General features: G+C 32.7%; 1 protein-coding gene across 5 annotated transcripts in view; it reads left to right on the forward strand.

The window, feature by feature from the left end:
- The window catches only part of PHF20 (PHD finger protein 20), a 126233-nt gene that overhangs the window by 91233 nt on the left and 16863 nt on the right, over window positions 1-18137 (forward strand). For 4 of the 5 annotated variants that reach the window (XM_051979218.1, XM_051979219.1, XM_051979214.1 and 1 more), the window contains 2 exons: window positions 3246-3421; window positions 10549-10648. In XM_051979218.1, coding sequence (XP_051835178.1) covers window positions 3246-3421; window positions 10549-10648 — 276 coding nt within the window. The remainder of the gene's footprint in view (window positions 1-3245; window positions 3422-10548; window positions 10649-18137) is intronic. The other variant, XM_051979216.1, reaches the window with a different exon arrangement.

The raw sequence follows: 18137 nt of genomic DNA on the forward strand, positions 1-18137 counted from the left end.
ATTATATGGGCTTCTAAACCATTTATCAGCTGAAAATACAACTCTGTTTAGGATTGTTTATACAAGTCCTTTCGGGATAACAAAAGAGAAAATGACTTTTAGGAATAAAAGCAAAGGAGACTACACCTGCTGACATATCCTTCTTATCCTTCTGCATATTTATAAAAATATCTAAGCTTCCCCTTGCCTTACTGGGAAGTACAGTACATAAGCAGGTATCACCTTTTAAAAGAAATGTATTAAGGGAAGGGTTCTTTGGTGGGAGATATGGGGAACTGTGAGTTTAGAACATTGCATACCCGGGGGTGGCAGAAATTTGTTTTGTTTAATATGGGTTTAAGATTTTTTTATTTGTTATATTGGGAAGACTGGAGGTTTGGAGGAAATGGTATATTCTAGAAATAACTTTGGTATAAAAATGATATACATCAACAAAACTTTTTTCTAAAAGAAAGGAAGAGGCAGCTAGATGGCGCAGTGAATAGAACACTAGCCTTAGAGTCAGAAAGACCTGAGTTCAAATCCAGTCTTAGACATTTAACACCTTCTAGCTGTGTGATCCTGGGCAAGTCATTTAACTGCAACTGCTTCACAAAAGAAAAAAGAAAGAAGGAAAATCTTTTTGTACTGTGAAAGTGGAAAGTCTGTGATATTTAGGGAAATTTACTGGCAAATGTGGAATAAAAACTGATTAAAGATAAAGCAAAAAAAAAAAATACAGTCACTCTTTGATTGTCTATGTTCTTGGCAGGAAGTATGGTCACTAAAAATCAGTGGGCATTTCTTCATTTGTAGCTCTTTTATAGTGTTCAGTTATATAATGACTGTTTCATCTCATATCTGTATTTAAAACCATGATTTTAAAATTTTTTCATAATTCAGATTTTCAAAACTTCAGTGTGAACAGAACCCAATAGGCTTGGGAGGGAGGTAGGGAGAAAAATTTGGAGTAAAGAGAAAAAGATTATCTTTTGTGGTACTATGGACATGCGTGCTTGTAGTTAAAGAGACCAGCTCACTAGCTGTGTGATCATGAGTGTTTTGTTTTACCTTTTTGAATCTTAGTTTTCTTCATCTATAAAATGGGGATATTTTTTTCCAATAGTATAATTTTGCTGTCTACTTTTTCCTGTAACTGGCTTAAAATCTTCTCTAGGAATTTGGCTGCTCTATCACTTAGTACGTACACATTTAGTATTGTTACTACTTCATTGTTTATGATACAGATGGGGAGATAACTCAACAGTAGATACTTTTATAGTTAACTAGTTGATGTAGTGGAATGCTGGCCTAAGACCTGAGTTCAAATTTGTCCTCAGAAATTAGACTAGTTTTGTAACTCTGGGCAAGTTGCTTAACTTCTATCTACCTAACTTTCTTTTTTTTTTAAATCTATTTTTTATTTATTCCAATTACATGTAAAGATAGTTTTCAACATTCATTTTTGTAAAATTTTGAGTTCCAAATTTTTTCTCCCTCCCTTCCACCCTTCCCTCTTCCCAAGACAGCAGTCAGTCTGATATAGGTTATATATATGTACAATTATTTTAAACATATTTCCGTATTTGTCATGTTGTGAAAGAAAAATCAGAACAAACGAGATAAAACCAGGAGAAAAAAAAGTACTCTCCCCCCCAAATAGTTGAAATAGACTTCCTTCTGCATTCATTCTCCATAGTTGCTTCTCTGGATGTGGATGGCATTTTCCATCCCAAGTCTATTGTAATTTGTCTTGGATCACTGGGCTTTTTTTTTAATTTAATTTTATTTAATAATAACTTTATATTGACAGAATCCATGCCAGGGTAATTTTTTACAACATTATCCCTTGCACTTGCTTCTGTATCGATTTTTCCCTTCCCTCCCTCCACCCCCTTCCCTAGATGGCAAGCAGTCCTATATATGTTAGATATGTTGCAGTATATCCTAGATATAATATATGTTTGCAGAACCGAACAGTTCTCTTGTTGCACAGGGAGAATTGGATTCAGAAGATAAAAATAACCCGGGAAGAAAATCAAAAATGCAAATAGTTCATATTCGTTTCCCAGTGTTCTTTCTTTGGGTGTAGCTGCTTCTGTCTATCATTTATCCATTGAAACTCAGGTCTCTTTGTCAAAGAAATCCACTTCCATTGGATCACTGTTTTGCTGAGAAGAGGTAAATCTAGCATAGTTGGTCATCACATAATTTTGTTGTTACTGTGTATAGTGTTCTCTTGGTTATACTCATTTCACTTGACATCAGTTCCTATAAGACTTTCTAGGCTTTTCTGAAATCAGCCACCTCGTCATTATTTATATAACAATGGGACAATATTCTGTTACTTTCATATGCTATAACTTATTTAGCCATTCCCCAACTGAAGGGCATCCACTCAATTTCCAATTCTTTGCTCCCACAAAAGAGGCTGCTACAAATACTTTTGCATGTGTGGGTTCTTTTCTTTTCTTTATGATTTCCTTGGGATATAGACCCAGTAGAGATACTGCTGGACCAAAGGGTATGCAGAGTTTGAGAACCCTTTGGACACAGTTCTAAATTGCTTTGCAGAGTGATTGGATCATTTCACAACTTCATCAACAATGTATCAGTATTCCATTTTTCCCACATCCCTTCAACATTTATTGTCATCTTTTCTTGTAATCTTGGCCAATCTGATACATGTAAGGTGGTACCTCAGAGTTGTTTTAATTTTCATTTCTTTAATCAACAACGATTTTTAGTATTTTTCATATGACTTCAATTTCCTCATCTAAAATGAGGATGGCTTTAAATTCCTCGTCTGAAAATTGTTCATATCCTTTGCCCATTTATCAATTGGCTTGTATTTTTATAAATTTGCCTTAGTTCTCTACATATTTTAGAATTGCTTTTTCCTTTTCTTTAACTGTAAAATGGCATCATAATAGCACCTGCTTTACAAAGTTGTTGTGAGAATCAAAGTAAGTACATATAAAGTGCTTTGTGCATAATAGATGCTTTTATAGAGCTGGTTTGTAGATACTATGTGAGAAAATGTACATAAAGTTCTTTCTTTCTTTCTTTTGCTGAGGCAATTGGGATTAAGTGACTTGCCCAAAGTCACACAGCCAGGACATGATTAAAGTGCTTTTTTAATTGCAAAGTGATACAGAATTTTAAAGTTTTATTATATTAATAGAATTATAGTATAGCAAATATTCACTCCTTCATCCAAAGAACATTTACTAAGCAATTATCATTTTTTTATACATATGCCACAGAAGATAATGTGAGTGAATCTTCCTCAGAGAGTTTTCTCTGGAGTGATGAAGACTGTAGCCATGATATTGATGTGACCACTAATCCAGATGATGATCCTGATGGAGAAGATAACTTTGACTTTGAAATTGTTCGGTGTATTTGTGAGGTCCAAGAAGAAAATGACTTTATGATTCAGGTATGTGATACAATTTTTTTCTCTTTTTTTAAATAAGGTTTTACTGATGGAGATCTTCTGTTTTTTTTTTTTTTTATCATTGCACTTGTTCAAAAAATCGTTTCCCCTCCATTCCATATAACAAGTAGCATTTTAGAGAGGGAAAAGAAATCAGTATAACTGATCCATACATTTTTAAAAAGTCTGAAAATGTGCCACATGGGACACTAATGAATTTCCCTCCTCCATCGAAAAGCAGAGTGAGGGTGCCTTCTCATATCTCTTCATTCAAGAATTGTAGTGAGTGTTGGGGAATTGAAGACAGTGCTGAACCCAACTCTACTGTAGAGAGTCATTTATTTCAGTGTAAATTGGGAGTTATTAGCATAAATGGCTTTCTCATGTTAAGTGTGGTGGAGCATGTTTGTGATCCTTGCTACTGGGGATGCTAGAGCAGGTAGATTTTTTTGAGCTTTGGAGTTCTCAATTGCAGAGGGCCAAAGCCAGTCAGGATTTGAATTAAGATCAGCATTAACATGGTGAGCCCCAGGAACAGGAAGCAAGGAGGGGCTTTGCTTTGTGATCAATTCCCTTTCTACTGGCATCTTCTTTTTATATTCTCTATCCCTGCCTGTTTCTATGTTGAATTTGAAATAATTCTGTTGAAATCTGTATGTTTATGTTTGTCTCTGTGTGTATTTTTTCTATGTGTATGTTTGTGTAGTCATTTAGCCCTCCTTTGTTCAGTTCAGGTAAGAATGAGAATCATCTAGTAACCATTCTTCTCATGCAGTTTTTTGTTTAGATATTATTCTCACTTACCCCATTTATGAGAAATAGCAACTTTCACCCCTTTCTTCTTCCTTTTCCTCTTTTTTATCTTTCCCTTCCTCAAACCCTCAGAATAGAATCATTTCTAATTAACTCAATACTCAATACTCTTTAAGACTTAAGGTTATGGAGGGTTTGTTTCTTTTCCTTTTATTAGAATATTAGTCCATAATTATTATACAACCGTTTACAATTGTTGAAATAAATTTAACTTTTTAGGTTTCTTTGTACTTTTGCATTTATGTTTCAGAGTTTTTATTCAGCTGTCTTCTTTTTATGAGCAATGCTTGTATTCCTTTAACTTTGCAAGATGAGTTATACTTGGTTGCAAGCTCATACTTTTTGACTTTGAAATAGTCTTAAGATTTTCTATTATGTAAAGTAAAAGTTGCCAGTCTTGTGGACTGTAGTTCCATAGTATTTCTCATTTTGATTTTTTTCTCAAATGGTGACAGAGAGTTTTTTCTTTTCTTTCTTTCTTTTTTTGGCGGGCCTAGGGCAATTGGGGTTAAGTGACTTGCCCTGGGTCACACAGCTAGGAAGTGTTAAGTATCTGAGACAAGATTTGACGTCAGGTCTTCCTGGCTTCAGGGCTGGTGCTCTATCAACTGCACCAACTAGCTACCGCTTTCATATATCATTTACTGAAGATAAGGAATTCGACCTTTTTTTTTTTTTCTTAAGTCACGGTTTTAAGGAATCCATTGTTTCTGTTCTTGACCCATTTTCTAGGTTTTGTTTGCATGTACCTTGCACTTTTTCTATGTTTTTCAATCTTGATTTTGTTCTAATATCTTTTGCTATTTCGTAATCATTGATTTATTTGGTCTATTCTAATTTTTAGGGAATCTGTTACTTGAGTATGGTTTTACTACTAAGTTATTCACTCATTAAATTCTTTATGCCATAGGTTTTATTTTAAAAAAATTCTTCTAAGTTTTTATCTTGTTCTTTTTAAAAATATAATTTTAATTTCAGAATTTCCTTTCTTCCACTTTTCTTTTCTTGCTCATTGAAAAAGAAAAAAAAATTGTTACAAATAAGCTTAGTCAAGAAAACAAAGAAAACAAATTCTGTCATTAACTATCTTCCCTAACTTCCCAACTCCTCCTCTTCTCCTTTCTGCCACACACACAAAAGAAAAGAAAGGAAATATGCCTTGATTTGCACTCTCAGTCTATTAGCTCTCTATTTGGAGGTAGATAGTATGTTTCATTGAAAATACTTTGGAGTTATGATTGCTTGATCATTATGTTGATTAAATCTTTTAAAGTTGTTTATCTTTATAATATTGTTGTTATTGTGTAAATTATTGCTCTGGTTCTGCTCATTTCATTCTGTACCAATTCATACAAGTTTTCGCTAGTTTTTCTGAAACCATTCCTTTTATCTTTTTTTTTGTGGCACAATAGTATTCCATCACATTCATATACTATAACTTGTTCTGCCATTACCCAGTTAATGAACAATCTCTTAATTTCTAATTGTTTGCTACCATGAAAAGGCTGGTATAAATATTTTTGTCCATATGGGTCCTTTTTCTCTTGTCTTTTTAGCATATTGATTTCATAATGGTATCATTGAATCTAAGAAAATATAGAGTTTTATTGCTTTGATGGCATAGTTCCATTTGTTGTTTTTTAGAATTATTGGACAGTTACTTTAGAGTACCTGGAATGATGTATTAAGTTGTCTGTTTTTTCATAACCAGGTATTATTTGGCATTTTCCTTTTTTTCCATTCCCATTTTTCCCATTCTTAGTCTGATGGGGCATATAGTGCTTAAATCAGTTAATTTGTATTTGTGTAATTATGAGTGAATTAGAGCATTTTTTTCATGTAGATATTAAATTGGGATTTCTTTCTTTGAAAATTTATTATTTACATATCCTTTGACCATACATCAATTGGGAAATGGTTCTTATTCTTATATATTTGATTCAGTTCTCTATAGAGTTTAAGATAAGCATTTTTTTATCATAGAAACTTACTGCAAAGATTCCCCCCCCCAATTTCCTATTCTCATCAAATTTAACTGCATTGTTTATGTAAAAGCTTTTTAGTTTAATGTATTCCACATTGTCTATTTTATTTCCAGTGATCCTCTCTATTTCTTATTTGATCAAGAATTCTTTTCCTATCCTTAGATCTAACCGATAATTTCTTTCACATTCCTCTAATTTATTTATGATATCATTTTTTATGCCTAAATTATTTACCCATACAGTGTGAGATGTTAATTTATACGTAGTTATTGCCAAACTACTTTTCCTGTTTTCTTAATAGTTTTTGTCTTATTTCAATTGCTGTGATCTTTGGATTTGCTAAACATTAGGTTACAATGCTTGTTTGCTTCTGTATAATGTATACTCACTTTCTGCTCCACTGATTAACCTTTTTCTTTTACCCATTAACCAAATTGTTTTTGATGATTATAATTTTGTAGTATAGTATGAAATCTGGTGCTACTAGGCCTCCTTCCTCCCACTTTTTCCCCTCATTAACTCTCCTAATATTCTTGACTTTTTATTACTCTCTAGATGAATTTTATTACTTTTTTTATAATCTATAAAGTAAGTCTTTGGGTTGATTGGTATGGCACTGAATAAGTTAATTTAGGAGGTATTATCATTTTTATTATAATGGCTTATTTATTATATTGACTTGAGAATATTTCTTCAGTTATTTAGATCTTTCTCCAATTATTCATAAGTCCTAGAGTTTCAACTATTTTATACTGTCTGTATTTTAAGTGGAGTATTTATCTTTTATATGCTGAATTTTGTTGGGAATATGCAGAAATTTTAATGATTTGTGTGAGTTTATTTTATATCCTGAAGTTTTGCTGAAGTTAATTTTTTCAATTAACTTTCAATTTTCTAAGATTCTCTTAAGTAACCATCATATGTCATGTATAGAAAAGTTATAGTTTTGTGTTTTTTTCTTTGCCTTTGCTTATTTTTTCAATTTCTTTCTCTTGTCTAATTATGTTATTAATAGCATTTCTAGTCCAGTATTGAAAATAATTGTGATAATGGACATCCTTGATTTATCCCTGATCTAAATCCTTATTATTTAAAGGAAATCTTTCTCTGTGTGTGTGTGTGTGTGTGTGTGTGTGTGTGTGTGTGTGTGTGTGTATGTATTCAAAAAGGTATTGTAATTTGTCAAAAGCCTTTTCTACATTTATGGAAATAGTTGTATTTTGTTGTTTTTGTTACTATGTTGAACTAGCCTAATATTCTTGATACAAATCCAACCTGCAGTACATTGTTGTTGTCCCTTTACTAATATCTTATTTGATATTTTTGCATCAGAATTCATTAAGGTCTATAGTTTTCTTTCTCTGTTTCTCCTTATATTAGTTATCAAAAGCATTTTTGTATCAGAAGGAATTTTGTTGGATCTTCTTTTTCACCTATTTAAAAAAATAGTTTATATAGTATTGATATTAATTATTTTATATATGTTTGGTAGAATTTGCTTGTAAATCTATATTGCCCTGGGATTTTTTTCTTTAGGAAATAATTTATGGTTTGTTGAATTTGTTTTTCTAAAATAGGATTACTTAAGTTGTCTATTTCCTGTTAATCTAGATAATTTTTATTTTTTGTAAATATTAATTTCTTATATATCATTAGCTTTATTGGCATATAGAAAGATGTGATTTCATTTCTTCATTGGTGATTAATTCACTTTTAAAAATTTTCATAATGATAATTTAGCTTTCTTTCCTTTTTTAAAATCACTTGGTAATAATGGTTTATATATTATTTTGTTTTCAATAAACTACTTCCTAGTTTTATTCCACTTTTTTTTGCTTTCAATTTTTCTTAAATCTCTTATAACCTTCAGAATTTCTCTTTTTGTATTTAATTTTTCTGTTAAAAATTTTCTAATTGAATTTGATTAGAATAGTAGTTTTCTATCTTCAATTGATGACTATGTATAGAAATATCAAAATTTCCCTACATACTACTTTGGCTTCCACAAATTGTATTATGTTGTTTCATTGTTGTCATTAAGGAAGTAATTGATTCTATTATTTTTTAACGTACCCATTCTTTAGGATTATTTAGTTTCCAATTAATTTTTAATCTTTAATTTAAAAGTCCTTTACTAAATGTCATTTTTTTAGTGCTTTGTTGTACTTGTTCACTCACATGAATAATTTTTGATTCTTTGTGACCCCTTTGGATTTTTTTGGGCAAAGATATTAGAGTGGTTTCCCATTTTCTGCTCCAGCTCATTTTTTACAGATGAGGAACTGAGTCAAATACGGGTTAAATGACTGGTTCAGAGTCACACAGCTTGTAAGTGTTTGAGGCTGATTTGAACTCAGGAAGATGACTCTTTCTGACTCCAGATTCAGCACTCTCTGTCTACTATGCACTTAGCTGCCTTATATTATGGTCAGTAAAAGATGCACTTAACATTTCTGCTTTTCTCCATATATTTGTGAGTTTTTTATGCCCATTTTAAAATGTTAAATTTTTTTGTACAAAACTCATGCTGAGAAATTATACATTCTTTCCATTCTCATTCAATATTCTTTAGAGATCTGTCTGTCATATCTGACTTTTCTAAAATTCCGTTCAGGTGCTGAATTTATTTTTTATGATTTTGTTAGATTTATGTAGGTCTGAGAGGGGTAAATTGCAGTCTCCCACAATGTTTCTTTGCTTCATGTATATGCCCCAGTAAGTTAGCCTCCACACAGCTCCAAAATGATTTTCTTAAGTCAAGTCTTACTATATCACTTTTCTAATTAATAATTTCCTGTTTCCTCTAAGGATAATGTTAAATCACTCTGGTATTCACAACTCTTCATGACTTCATACCAATTTACTTTTCCAGCTTTATTATATACATAATTTCTCTTCTGATACTCTATGATCCAGCCATATGGACTTTATTATTGTTCTTCATACATGACACTCCATTTCCTAGCTTCAGAATTTTGTACTGACTATATACTTCATGCTTGAAATACACTTCTGCCTCCTTTCTGCCTGTTAGTAAACTCGATTCCTATCAAAACTCAGGTTGAACACAACCTTCTACATGAGGCTTTTTCTGATCCCCTTAGCTGTTAATGCATTCCCCCTTAAGTGTCTTTAGAACAGGCATTGTTACTTTTTTCTTTGTATCCTCAGTGCCTAGCATGGTACCTCACACATTTTAGCATCTTAAATGTTTATTAATTGGTTCTATACCTTCAGAAACATTTTATTTATACCTACTCATGCTTGAAAGTGTTTTCTTTTTTGTTTTTTTTAAATCATCTTTTTAGCAGTTCAGGTGCATTACTTGAATGCTTTTGTATTCTTAAATCCCCGATATATCTTTCCGAGGATTTCAGAGTTGGAAGAGAACCTAGGGACCAACTAGTTCACTTCTGATGCAGTGCATGAACTACTTCTATGGTATATTTGATAGGTTATTATTCAGCCTCTTGAACACCTCCACTGAGAGGAAGCTGCCCCTTACTTTATAAAGTGATCGGTTACTGCTTATGAAAGCTTTCTTTGCTAGAAAATTCCCCTTTCATTGAGCTAAAATTACCCTCTTCTGACTTTTCACCTACTGGTTCTAGTCCTGGTCTATCTAAGCACAGGTATTTTGAATGAATTTACTTATAGCTGTAATGGAAGGATAAGAGTTAAGAGACTGATGAAATAAACAGTTTTCAGTAGCATAAAACTCACTCGGTATGTTGCATTTTGATAGTATTAGAAGAAAACTAAGATATATTGTCCTGTGTGTTCTATATATGAAATTTTTAACGAATTTGCGATTTCAGGTTTGTAATCAACATATCAATTAATATTGCTATGAAACTTGTACTTCTCCACTTACTTCATTCTTTGAGGCACACCAAGTCTCATCTCTTCCGTAGAACTTTTCTCTTCTCCAGCTTACTGTTATTACTCCCATTTCTCAACTCTCTTAGCACAAGTTGTACTTTATTTGTTTCATGTATGTTTCTCTTGCTCTCTTTAATGAGATCATGAGTTTCTTAATATAGGCACTATATTGTATATTTTGATGTTCATAATTAATATCGAAAAAGTTGAAAATATTTTATTGGTTGACTTCTCTTCCTCTTCCCCTTCCCTCTTCTTGGTTCCCTGATAATTTGTCCTCAAAACATAAACAGAAATAAGAACCTTTGTCAATGCTGTCAGACTAGCTGTGAAAGTCTTATTGTTAATAAATAAGCTATAGATGGTGTGAAGGGAAGGCTTCCGAGGTTGGTTGTCATAGGAATATATATGACATCTCTGCAATCTGACTTTGTTGCTTAATTTCTGCAGTGTGAAGAATGTCAATGCTGGCAGCATGGCGTATGCATGGGTTTGCTAGAAGACAACGTGCCTGAAAAATACACCTGCTATATTTGCCAAGATCCTCCAGGTATAGATTCCTAGGATTACAATTCAGTATGATTTCTCAATATTTGCTTGTACACTCAGTCTCAATTTTTGAGGAAGGAATTTCCATGACTGCTTGTAGTAAACTAAACTTTATTGGCATGAACTGTACTAATGAGTAATTTGTGATTAAGTTGGAATTTACTGGAATTTATATTAGCTTGGAAATTACTTTCACAGAGAGTGAAAATTGTAATGTGATCTAGATTAAGATAAGGCAGGAGAGTTGTCTACAAAACTTAGTCTGTGGGATACCATGAATAAACACCACACAGCTATATGTTTTTTGCATATTTGGAAAGTGACATTTTGTTATTCATTTAAGGTAGCCATTGTGAATCATTATATCTACTTAGACAAATCATACTTGGATCTTGGGCTCTTAATTTCCTTTTGTATAATGAAGGAGTTAGACAGTATAATCTATCAAGTTAATTCTAATTTCAGTGACACATGGTAAGCAATTATTTAATCCTTTTTGAATTGAGGTCCTCTAGGGCTGTTATGGCAATATTGTAGAATTTCTTATTTTGAAAGTATTTTAAGTGCTTTCAGTAATCCAGTCATTCCTTCTACTTAGGTTAGTGATCCTTTACTTTGGAACCAAAAACTTAGATTGCTTACTTATACAGTAAATAAATATAGACTATTTACTGATAATTCATAATTTTATATTATATTTTTACCTTTTAACAAATTATTTAGCACTTTTTGATGCAAAATCCTGTTTCCTCACATTCTTAGACTCTTTTTTCATGTTTCTCAAACCCCTGAATCTTGTTTTCTTAATGAAACAGATGTGAACAAAACCTTTCTTCCACATACTGTCTTGTAGTAGTATAAATTAATAGTTATGAGTATAAGCACATAAAATTAAGAGAAAGTGTTCTTAAAAATCTAAATATAGTACCACAGAATCTTCTAAAATGTATGAGGGTCTGTTTTTGTCCGCTTGCATTTTTGATTTCCTTCTCAGGTTAATTTTACATTATTTCAAAGTCTGATTCTTTTTGTGCAACAAAATAACTGTATGGATATGTACACATATATTGTATTTAACATATACTTTAACATTTTTAACATGTATTGGTCTACCTGCCATCTGGGGGAGGAGGTGGAGGGAAGGAAGGGAAAAGTTGGAACAGAAGGTTTTGAAAGGGTCAATGCTGAAAATACCCATGCATATATCTTGTAAATAAAAAGCTATAATAAAAAAATGTATGAGGGTAAACGTTCTGAACATAATGTATAGGAACAAGAAAAGCACAATAGCCTTAAAATTTTTTTCAATCATCAGCAAAAATTCATATTTTCACCCTCCCAATATAAATACTCATTACTCCTTAAGAACTAAACAGAACAAAATTCAGTAAAATAAAATATGAAACAAATTTCTCACATTGGCCATGTTAAAAAAAATTACTTTGAATCTGTACTTTCGAATCTTTCACCTTACTGTTAGGTAGTGAATAACATATTTTATCATTAGAGCAAGGGGTTTCACATTCTTAAGAATATCTAGTTCTGGAGGCAGTTAGATGGCGCAGTGGATAGAGCACCAGCCCTGAAATCAGGACTACCTGAGTTCAAATGTGCCCTCAGATACTTAGCATTTCCTGTGTGACCCTGCTCAAGTCACTTAACCTTAATTGCCTTAGCAAAAAAAAAAAAAAAAAAAAAAAAAAGAATGCCTAGTTCTTCCAAAAGTTGGTGTCTTTACCATTGTATAATTTGTTTTTCTGGTTCTGTTCACTTCTCTGCCTCAGTTTATAGAAGTTATCTCAGGTTTCTCTAAAACTATCTCATCACTTCTTTTTTTTTATAAATAAAAATAAAGTTTTTAATAGATTTAAAAAATTGATAAAGTATTCATCAAATTTCATCAAAAAGGAGAGGAAAACCAAATTGCCAAAATGAGAAATGAAGAGTGAGTTAACATCAAATAGAATTCACATTAAAAAAAACTTATTAAGTTGAATGAATTAAACAATGAATTAAAGGAATATGTAAATTCATTTTTAAAATAGAGGTAATCAAAAAACATGTTGGGCATACATTATGTGACCAGCATTAAACTAGGTATTGAGGATACAAATGCAAACATAAAATAGCTCTTATCCTCAAGAAGTTTATATTCTAATAATAAAGATAAATTAAGCAAGCCATATCTTATACAAGAGGCGCAAAAACTCAGATCTCTCTCTTATTTCTCATATCTAATCTGTGGCCTATTCCTATACACTGGCACCAACCTGGTACAAACCCTCTCATCTCATGCCTGCATGACTTCAAAAGTTTTCTGATTGGTTTCTCTCCACTGTAGTCCATTCTTATGAACCTGACAAACTGAAATTCCAAAAGCACCAAAGCACAAGTCTGATCTTGTTTCTCCCTTCTTCTCTTTTTTTCCCCTTCTTCTCCCTTAATAAACTGTTATTATAGCCATCTCATCATATCATATCATATTTAGATACCATAACTTTTTTATTCATTCTTTAATTTATAGCTGTACTTTCAGATCCCCATTCTTTGCCATCTCAAAAGTTACAAATATTTTTCTACATCTTTAGAGTTTGTTTTGCTTTAGAATAATCCTTTCCTTAATCAGCCCTCCTAATTCTCACTCCCCTTATATCTTTTCCCTTCTATTTCTCTGTTGGGTGAAATTATTTTTGTACCCAGCAGTCTGTGTTTGTGTGTCTCTCTGTTTATTCTTCCTTCCTTCGACCAGTTCAGATGAGAATGAATCCTCTGTTTTGAATTATCAATTGTTTCACCTACCTCTTCCTCCTTGTTTGTATAGATGTCTACTTGTATGTTCATATTATGTAAAATAATATTTCTTGCCTTCTTTTCCATCCACTTCCTCTCAAGGGTTTTCTTCTTCTCTTTCAGTTCTTAAAATTATCAAGACAGCAAGAGACAACAAATCTCTCTGAAACTTCTTGTTCCTACCAGACACCATCCTCTCTGTGTTCCATAGGCAACAACTTCCCTTCACCTTAAATTTTTTTCTTTTCTCTTTCCATCTTCTATTTATTACTGAAACCTAGCTCTCCGTAATTCTCCTTTTCCTCAATTTCTTTGCAGCCTTTGACACTGTTAAGCATCTTCTTGATATTCTCTCTTTTTGGGATACCACTCTATCCTGGTTCTTACACCTGATTGTTCTTTCACTCTTTCCTTTGCTGGATCTTTATCCATTTCACATCCTTTACACAAGGGTGTCCTTCAAGACATTGTCTTTTTTTCTTCCTCTCTATTTCTTCACTTGGTGATTTCATTAGCTTTATTGGATCTAATTATCATCTTTATGCTGATGAAGACCTCCTGCTGCCTTTTAGACATTTCAAAATTTATGTCCAATATATATTTTTATATTATATTCTATTTTAAAAATTAAAGAATGAATAAATATATTTAAGATATATATTGGACTCAGTATGTCCAAAAGTAAAATCATTTCCCTCCCTTAAACCTTCACTACCTCCTACCTTCTTTGTTAGTATATAGGGCAATAACATCCTCCCAGTTTCTCCCCCTCACAATCCTAGGTATTGGACCCACCTCCTCAATAAATCGTTCTCCTTCCACCTTCCCATATCCAATCTGTTGCTAAGGCCTGTTAATTTTGCCACATCTTTCAAACGCAGACCCTTTTTTCCTCTAATAGTGTCACCATTGGCTACTTTTGCTTTTTTAATTAAAAGTCCATTTTCCCCCTCCAATATTACACCCAATTTTACTAAATAAATTATTCTTGGCTATAAACATATATGCTTTGTCTTTTGGAATATCACATTCTAAATTCTCTACCTCTTTGTAAGATGGCTATTAATACAAAAGTGATCCTGATTATCTTCACTATTTGAATTCTTTCTAGCTGTTTGCAGCATTTTTCCTTTTTCCTGAAAGCTTTGTACTTTAGCTATGATGTACTCAGAATTTTCATAAGCATTTTTTTTAGATGATGACCTATTTTGCCCTTTTATTTTAAAAGATCTGAGCAGTTTTCTTTTAAGATTTCTTGAAATATGATGTTTGGTTTGCTTTTTAGGGGTTCTTTTTGGGCGGGGAGAGTATCATAATGTACAGAGTCCAGTGATTCTTAAATATTTTATCCTTGATCTGTTTTTCTTTTTCTTTTTCTTTTTTTTTTTAAATTTAAATTTAATTTTATTTAATAATAACTTTGTATTGACAGAATCCATGCCAGGATTTTTTTACAACATTATCCCTTGCACTCGCTTATGTTTCGTTTTTTCCCCTCCCTTCCTCCACCCCCTCCCCCCCCCCCCCCAAGATGGCAAGCAGTCCTATATATGTTAAATATGTTGCAGTATATCCTAGATACAATACATATTTGCAGAACCGAACAGTTCTCCTGTTGCACAGGGAGAATTGGATTCAGAAGGTAAAAATAACTCGGGAAGAAAATCAAAAATGCAAATAGTTCACATTCATTTCCCAGTGTTCCTTCTTTGGGTGTAGCTGTTTCTGTCCATCATTTATCCATTGAAACTCAGTTAGGTCTCTTTGTCATAGAAATCCACTTCCACTTGATCTGTTTTTCTAGGTCAGTTATTTTACCTGTGAGAAACCTTGTATTTTTTTTTTTCCATGTTTTCTTGTTGTCTCATGGAGTCTTTGATTTTTATTTGGTCCATTTTAATCTTCAGGGAATCTGTTACCTGGTCAGAATTATTTTATTTGTGTCAAACTGTTTAATTCTCTTTCTGATTCTTTCTTCTTCCTGGTTTATATATTGAGCTTCTCTGTTAGAGGTATTGTTTTTTTTGTTTGTTCACTCATTTAACCTACTTCTTGACTTCAGACTTGTTAGGGCTTTATGTGTACTTCGGGAGGGAAGCCTGGGGTGGGTCCTGGGTATTGAGTCTTGTGCTGTATTTCATGATCTCAGGGACAGATCAGTCTGGGGCCTTACAAGCTTTTAGTACTCTCTAAGTGGTCTCATTCTGTGTAAAATTTGATTGTCTTTCTGGTTTCAGCTCTGTCATTTCCTCACTTGGGTTTTGATCTGAAAAACTGTAGACTATAACTAGATTTGACTCTTATCAACCATCAGGAAAATTGTTGGTTCAGAGGCATAGAATTGTACTTCTTTAGTCTGAAATTCCTGCCATGGCTAGTCAGCTGTCTTAGATTCTGGCACTGAGGCCCAGTCCTACTCCTGAAGTATAAATTATACTCTGTTATGGTTTATGAGCTTCCTTTTTCTCAAATTATTGTCCAGAAATGCCCTACCTTGGAAAAAACCCTCTGATTGTAGGGCCTCTTCCATTCAACTCTGCATCTGAGACTTTAAACTAAGTAGTAGGCAACAAAGCTATCAGTTATCATCTGTCCTGGTAGTAGTACTCTGATTGTAGATCTGGTATTGCCTTGTATGTATGGTTGTAGGACTTTTTATTGCTCTGATGCACAGTTTCTCCCTGGGCAGTAAAGGTGTTTTTTTCAGGCATGTTCTTGACCAGACTCTGTCCCCCAAATCTCTGTACCTTTCTAGCTCTCTTCATATGTTGAGCTGAGTTGGACTAATGATTTACTGTTGATTTTTCATTCTTGATTTCCCCTTCAGAATTTGAGGTGGTGTATTTTTTTTCTTTTCTTTTTAAAATTTATTTTATTATAGCTTTTTATTTATAAAACATATTTATGGGTAATCTCTCAACATTGACTCTTGCAAAACCTTCTGTTCCGAATTTTCTCTTTCTTCCCCCCACTCCCTCTCCTATCTGGTGTATTTTCTAGGTCTTGTTTTGCAGAGTTTAGTGGAGGGCAACACATCTTCAGTGCTTTCTGCTATTCCATCATCTTGGCTTCACCCTAGATACCAAAACTCTGCACCATCCATTTTGAATAAGTTTTTAGGTCCATTTGAGCAGGTATCTTGTCAATTAAACAGCTAAAACAGTCCTATTCCAAACATCTTGCTTCATTTCTGCCAGAAAAAATAAGGGATTCTTTAATTGAAATTGAAATGCTTTTTCTAGTCTTGATCCTTGCCAAACAGTGAAAATTTTTTCCTTCAGCTACTTAGTGTATTTCTTTAGTCTCACTGAATAATGATAACTTTGGTGAACATTATTATTTATTGCTTAACACATTTTCTTTTGATTAAGAAGAGAACCATAGAGTATAAGAATTTGGGTGCCCCTTTTGGCCTTTCTGAATAGTTGGTAGCCCAGCATGAGTCTTCTTGGGTTTGGGGCAGCTCCAAATCCAGATAACTCCTTAGCCACATACTCCTCCCTTGAATCTTCCCTTTTTTAGTTTTATGGTTATACATATATACATGTTATACATATACACATACAACTTTTATGGATGGATAAAGGTCAGAAGAGTCTGAGAAGGCTATGTTGAATGCAGAAATTTCATGACATTTTTGAAATTTCACAGTATACATGGAATTGAATATACAATTTGGGAACTCCATCCAGCATTGTAAGCCATTCTGTACATCTCGTCTTTATCTTGTGCAAGAACTGTGTACTCACAAGTTTTCCATAGTCTAGTGTACTGTGGACATTTTCTAGACCTGTTGAAATTGTCTGAATTACAGTGGAATACATGGGCTATTTATTGATTTTTCAAGTGACATAACTACATAATCATTTCAGTCATACATCTGTCTTATAATTTCTATATAACTGCTTCTGTGTTTTGGCACACTTGCTGTGAGCCCCTCCATTACCTTTAGGATTAACCATAATTTGAATCCTTTGAAAATTATAGTATTTAGCAGCTCATGCTTTAAAGCATCAGTGAAAGAATATTGATGCTAATAAAAAAGATGCGCATTTGTTTCAGGAAGATGCTTAGGATCATTAATTGAATTGTGGTATTTCCTAAAAGCAATTTGATTCACTTGTTCTATTCCTTTTAATTTTGGAGGCCTCACCCATTGCCTATTCATTATACCTGTCTTTTAAATTTATTTACTGATAGATCATCTCTATGGGTTTTCCATCTGCATATTATATTCTGTACAATAAATGTTCTTCATCTACTTTATTTTTAAAAATGTGAATAGTTAGTTGAACTCTTACCATGAATCGTGAATTTCATTTGATAAAGGGTTTTTAATATTCTGAGGTTTGATGCAACTTTTGTCATTTACAAATAGGAACATTTGGAGGACTTCATTATACATAATCTCTCTTCCATTTGGACTTTGTGTAACAGTGAAAAACAGCTTTGACAAGTGCTTATTTTCCTGCTTTATGCTTTAAAACTAATAATCAGAAGATTGTTGAATAAAGTTATATCCCTGTTTTGTCTTTTGAAGAATATTGTATGATTTTTACATATTCATACCTTGGTAAATGAGAATCTGTAAGGTGGTATTATGTTCTATATTTTATTATTATTTTCTTATTAAAGCTTTTTATTTTTCAAAATATATGCTTGGACAACTTTTCAGCCCTTGCAAAACCCTGTGTTCCAAT

Source organism: Antechinus flavipes, chromosome 2, assembly GCF_016432865.1.
Source record: "Antechinus flavipes isolate AdamAnt ecotype Samford, QLD, Australia chromosome 2, AdamAnt_v2, whole genome shotgun sequence".
NCBI lineage: Eukaryota > Metazoa > Chordata > Mammalia > Dasyuromorphia > Dasyuridae > Antechinus > Antechinus flavipes.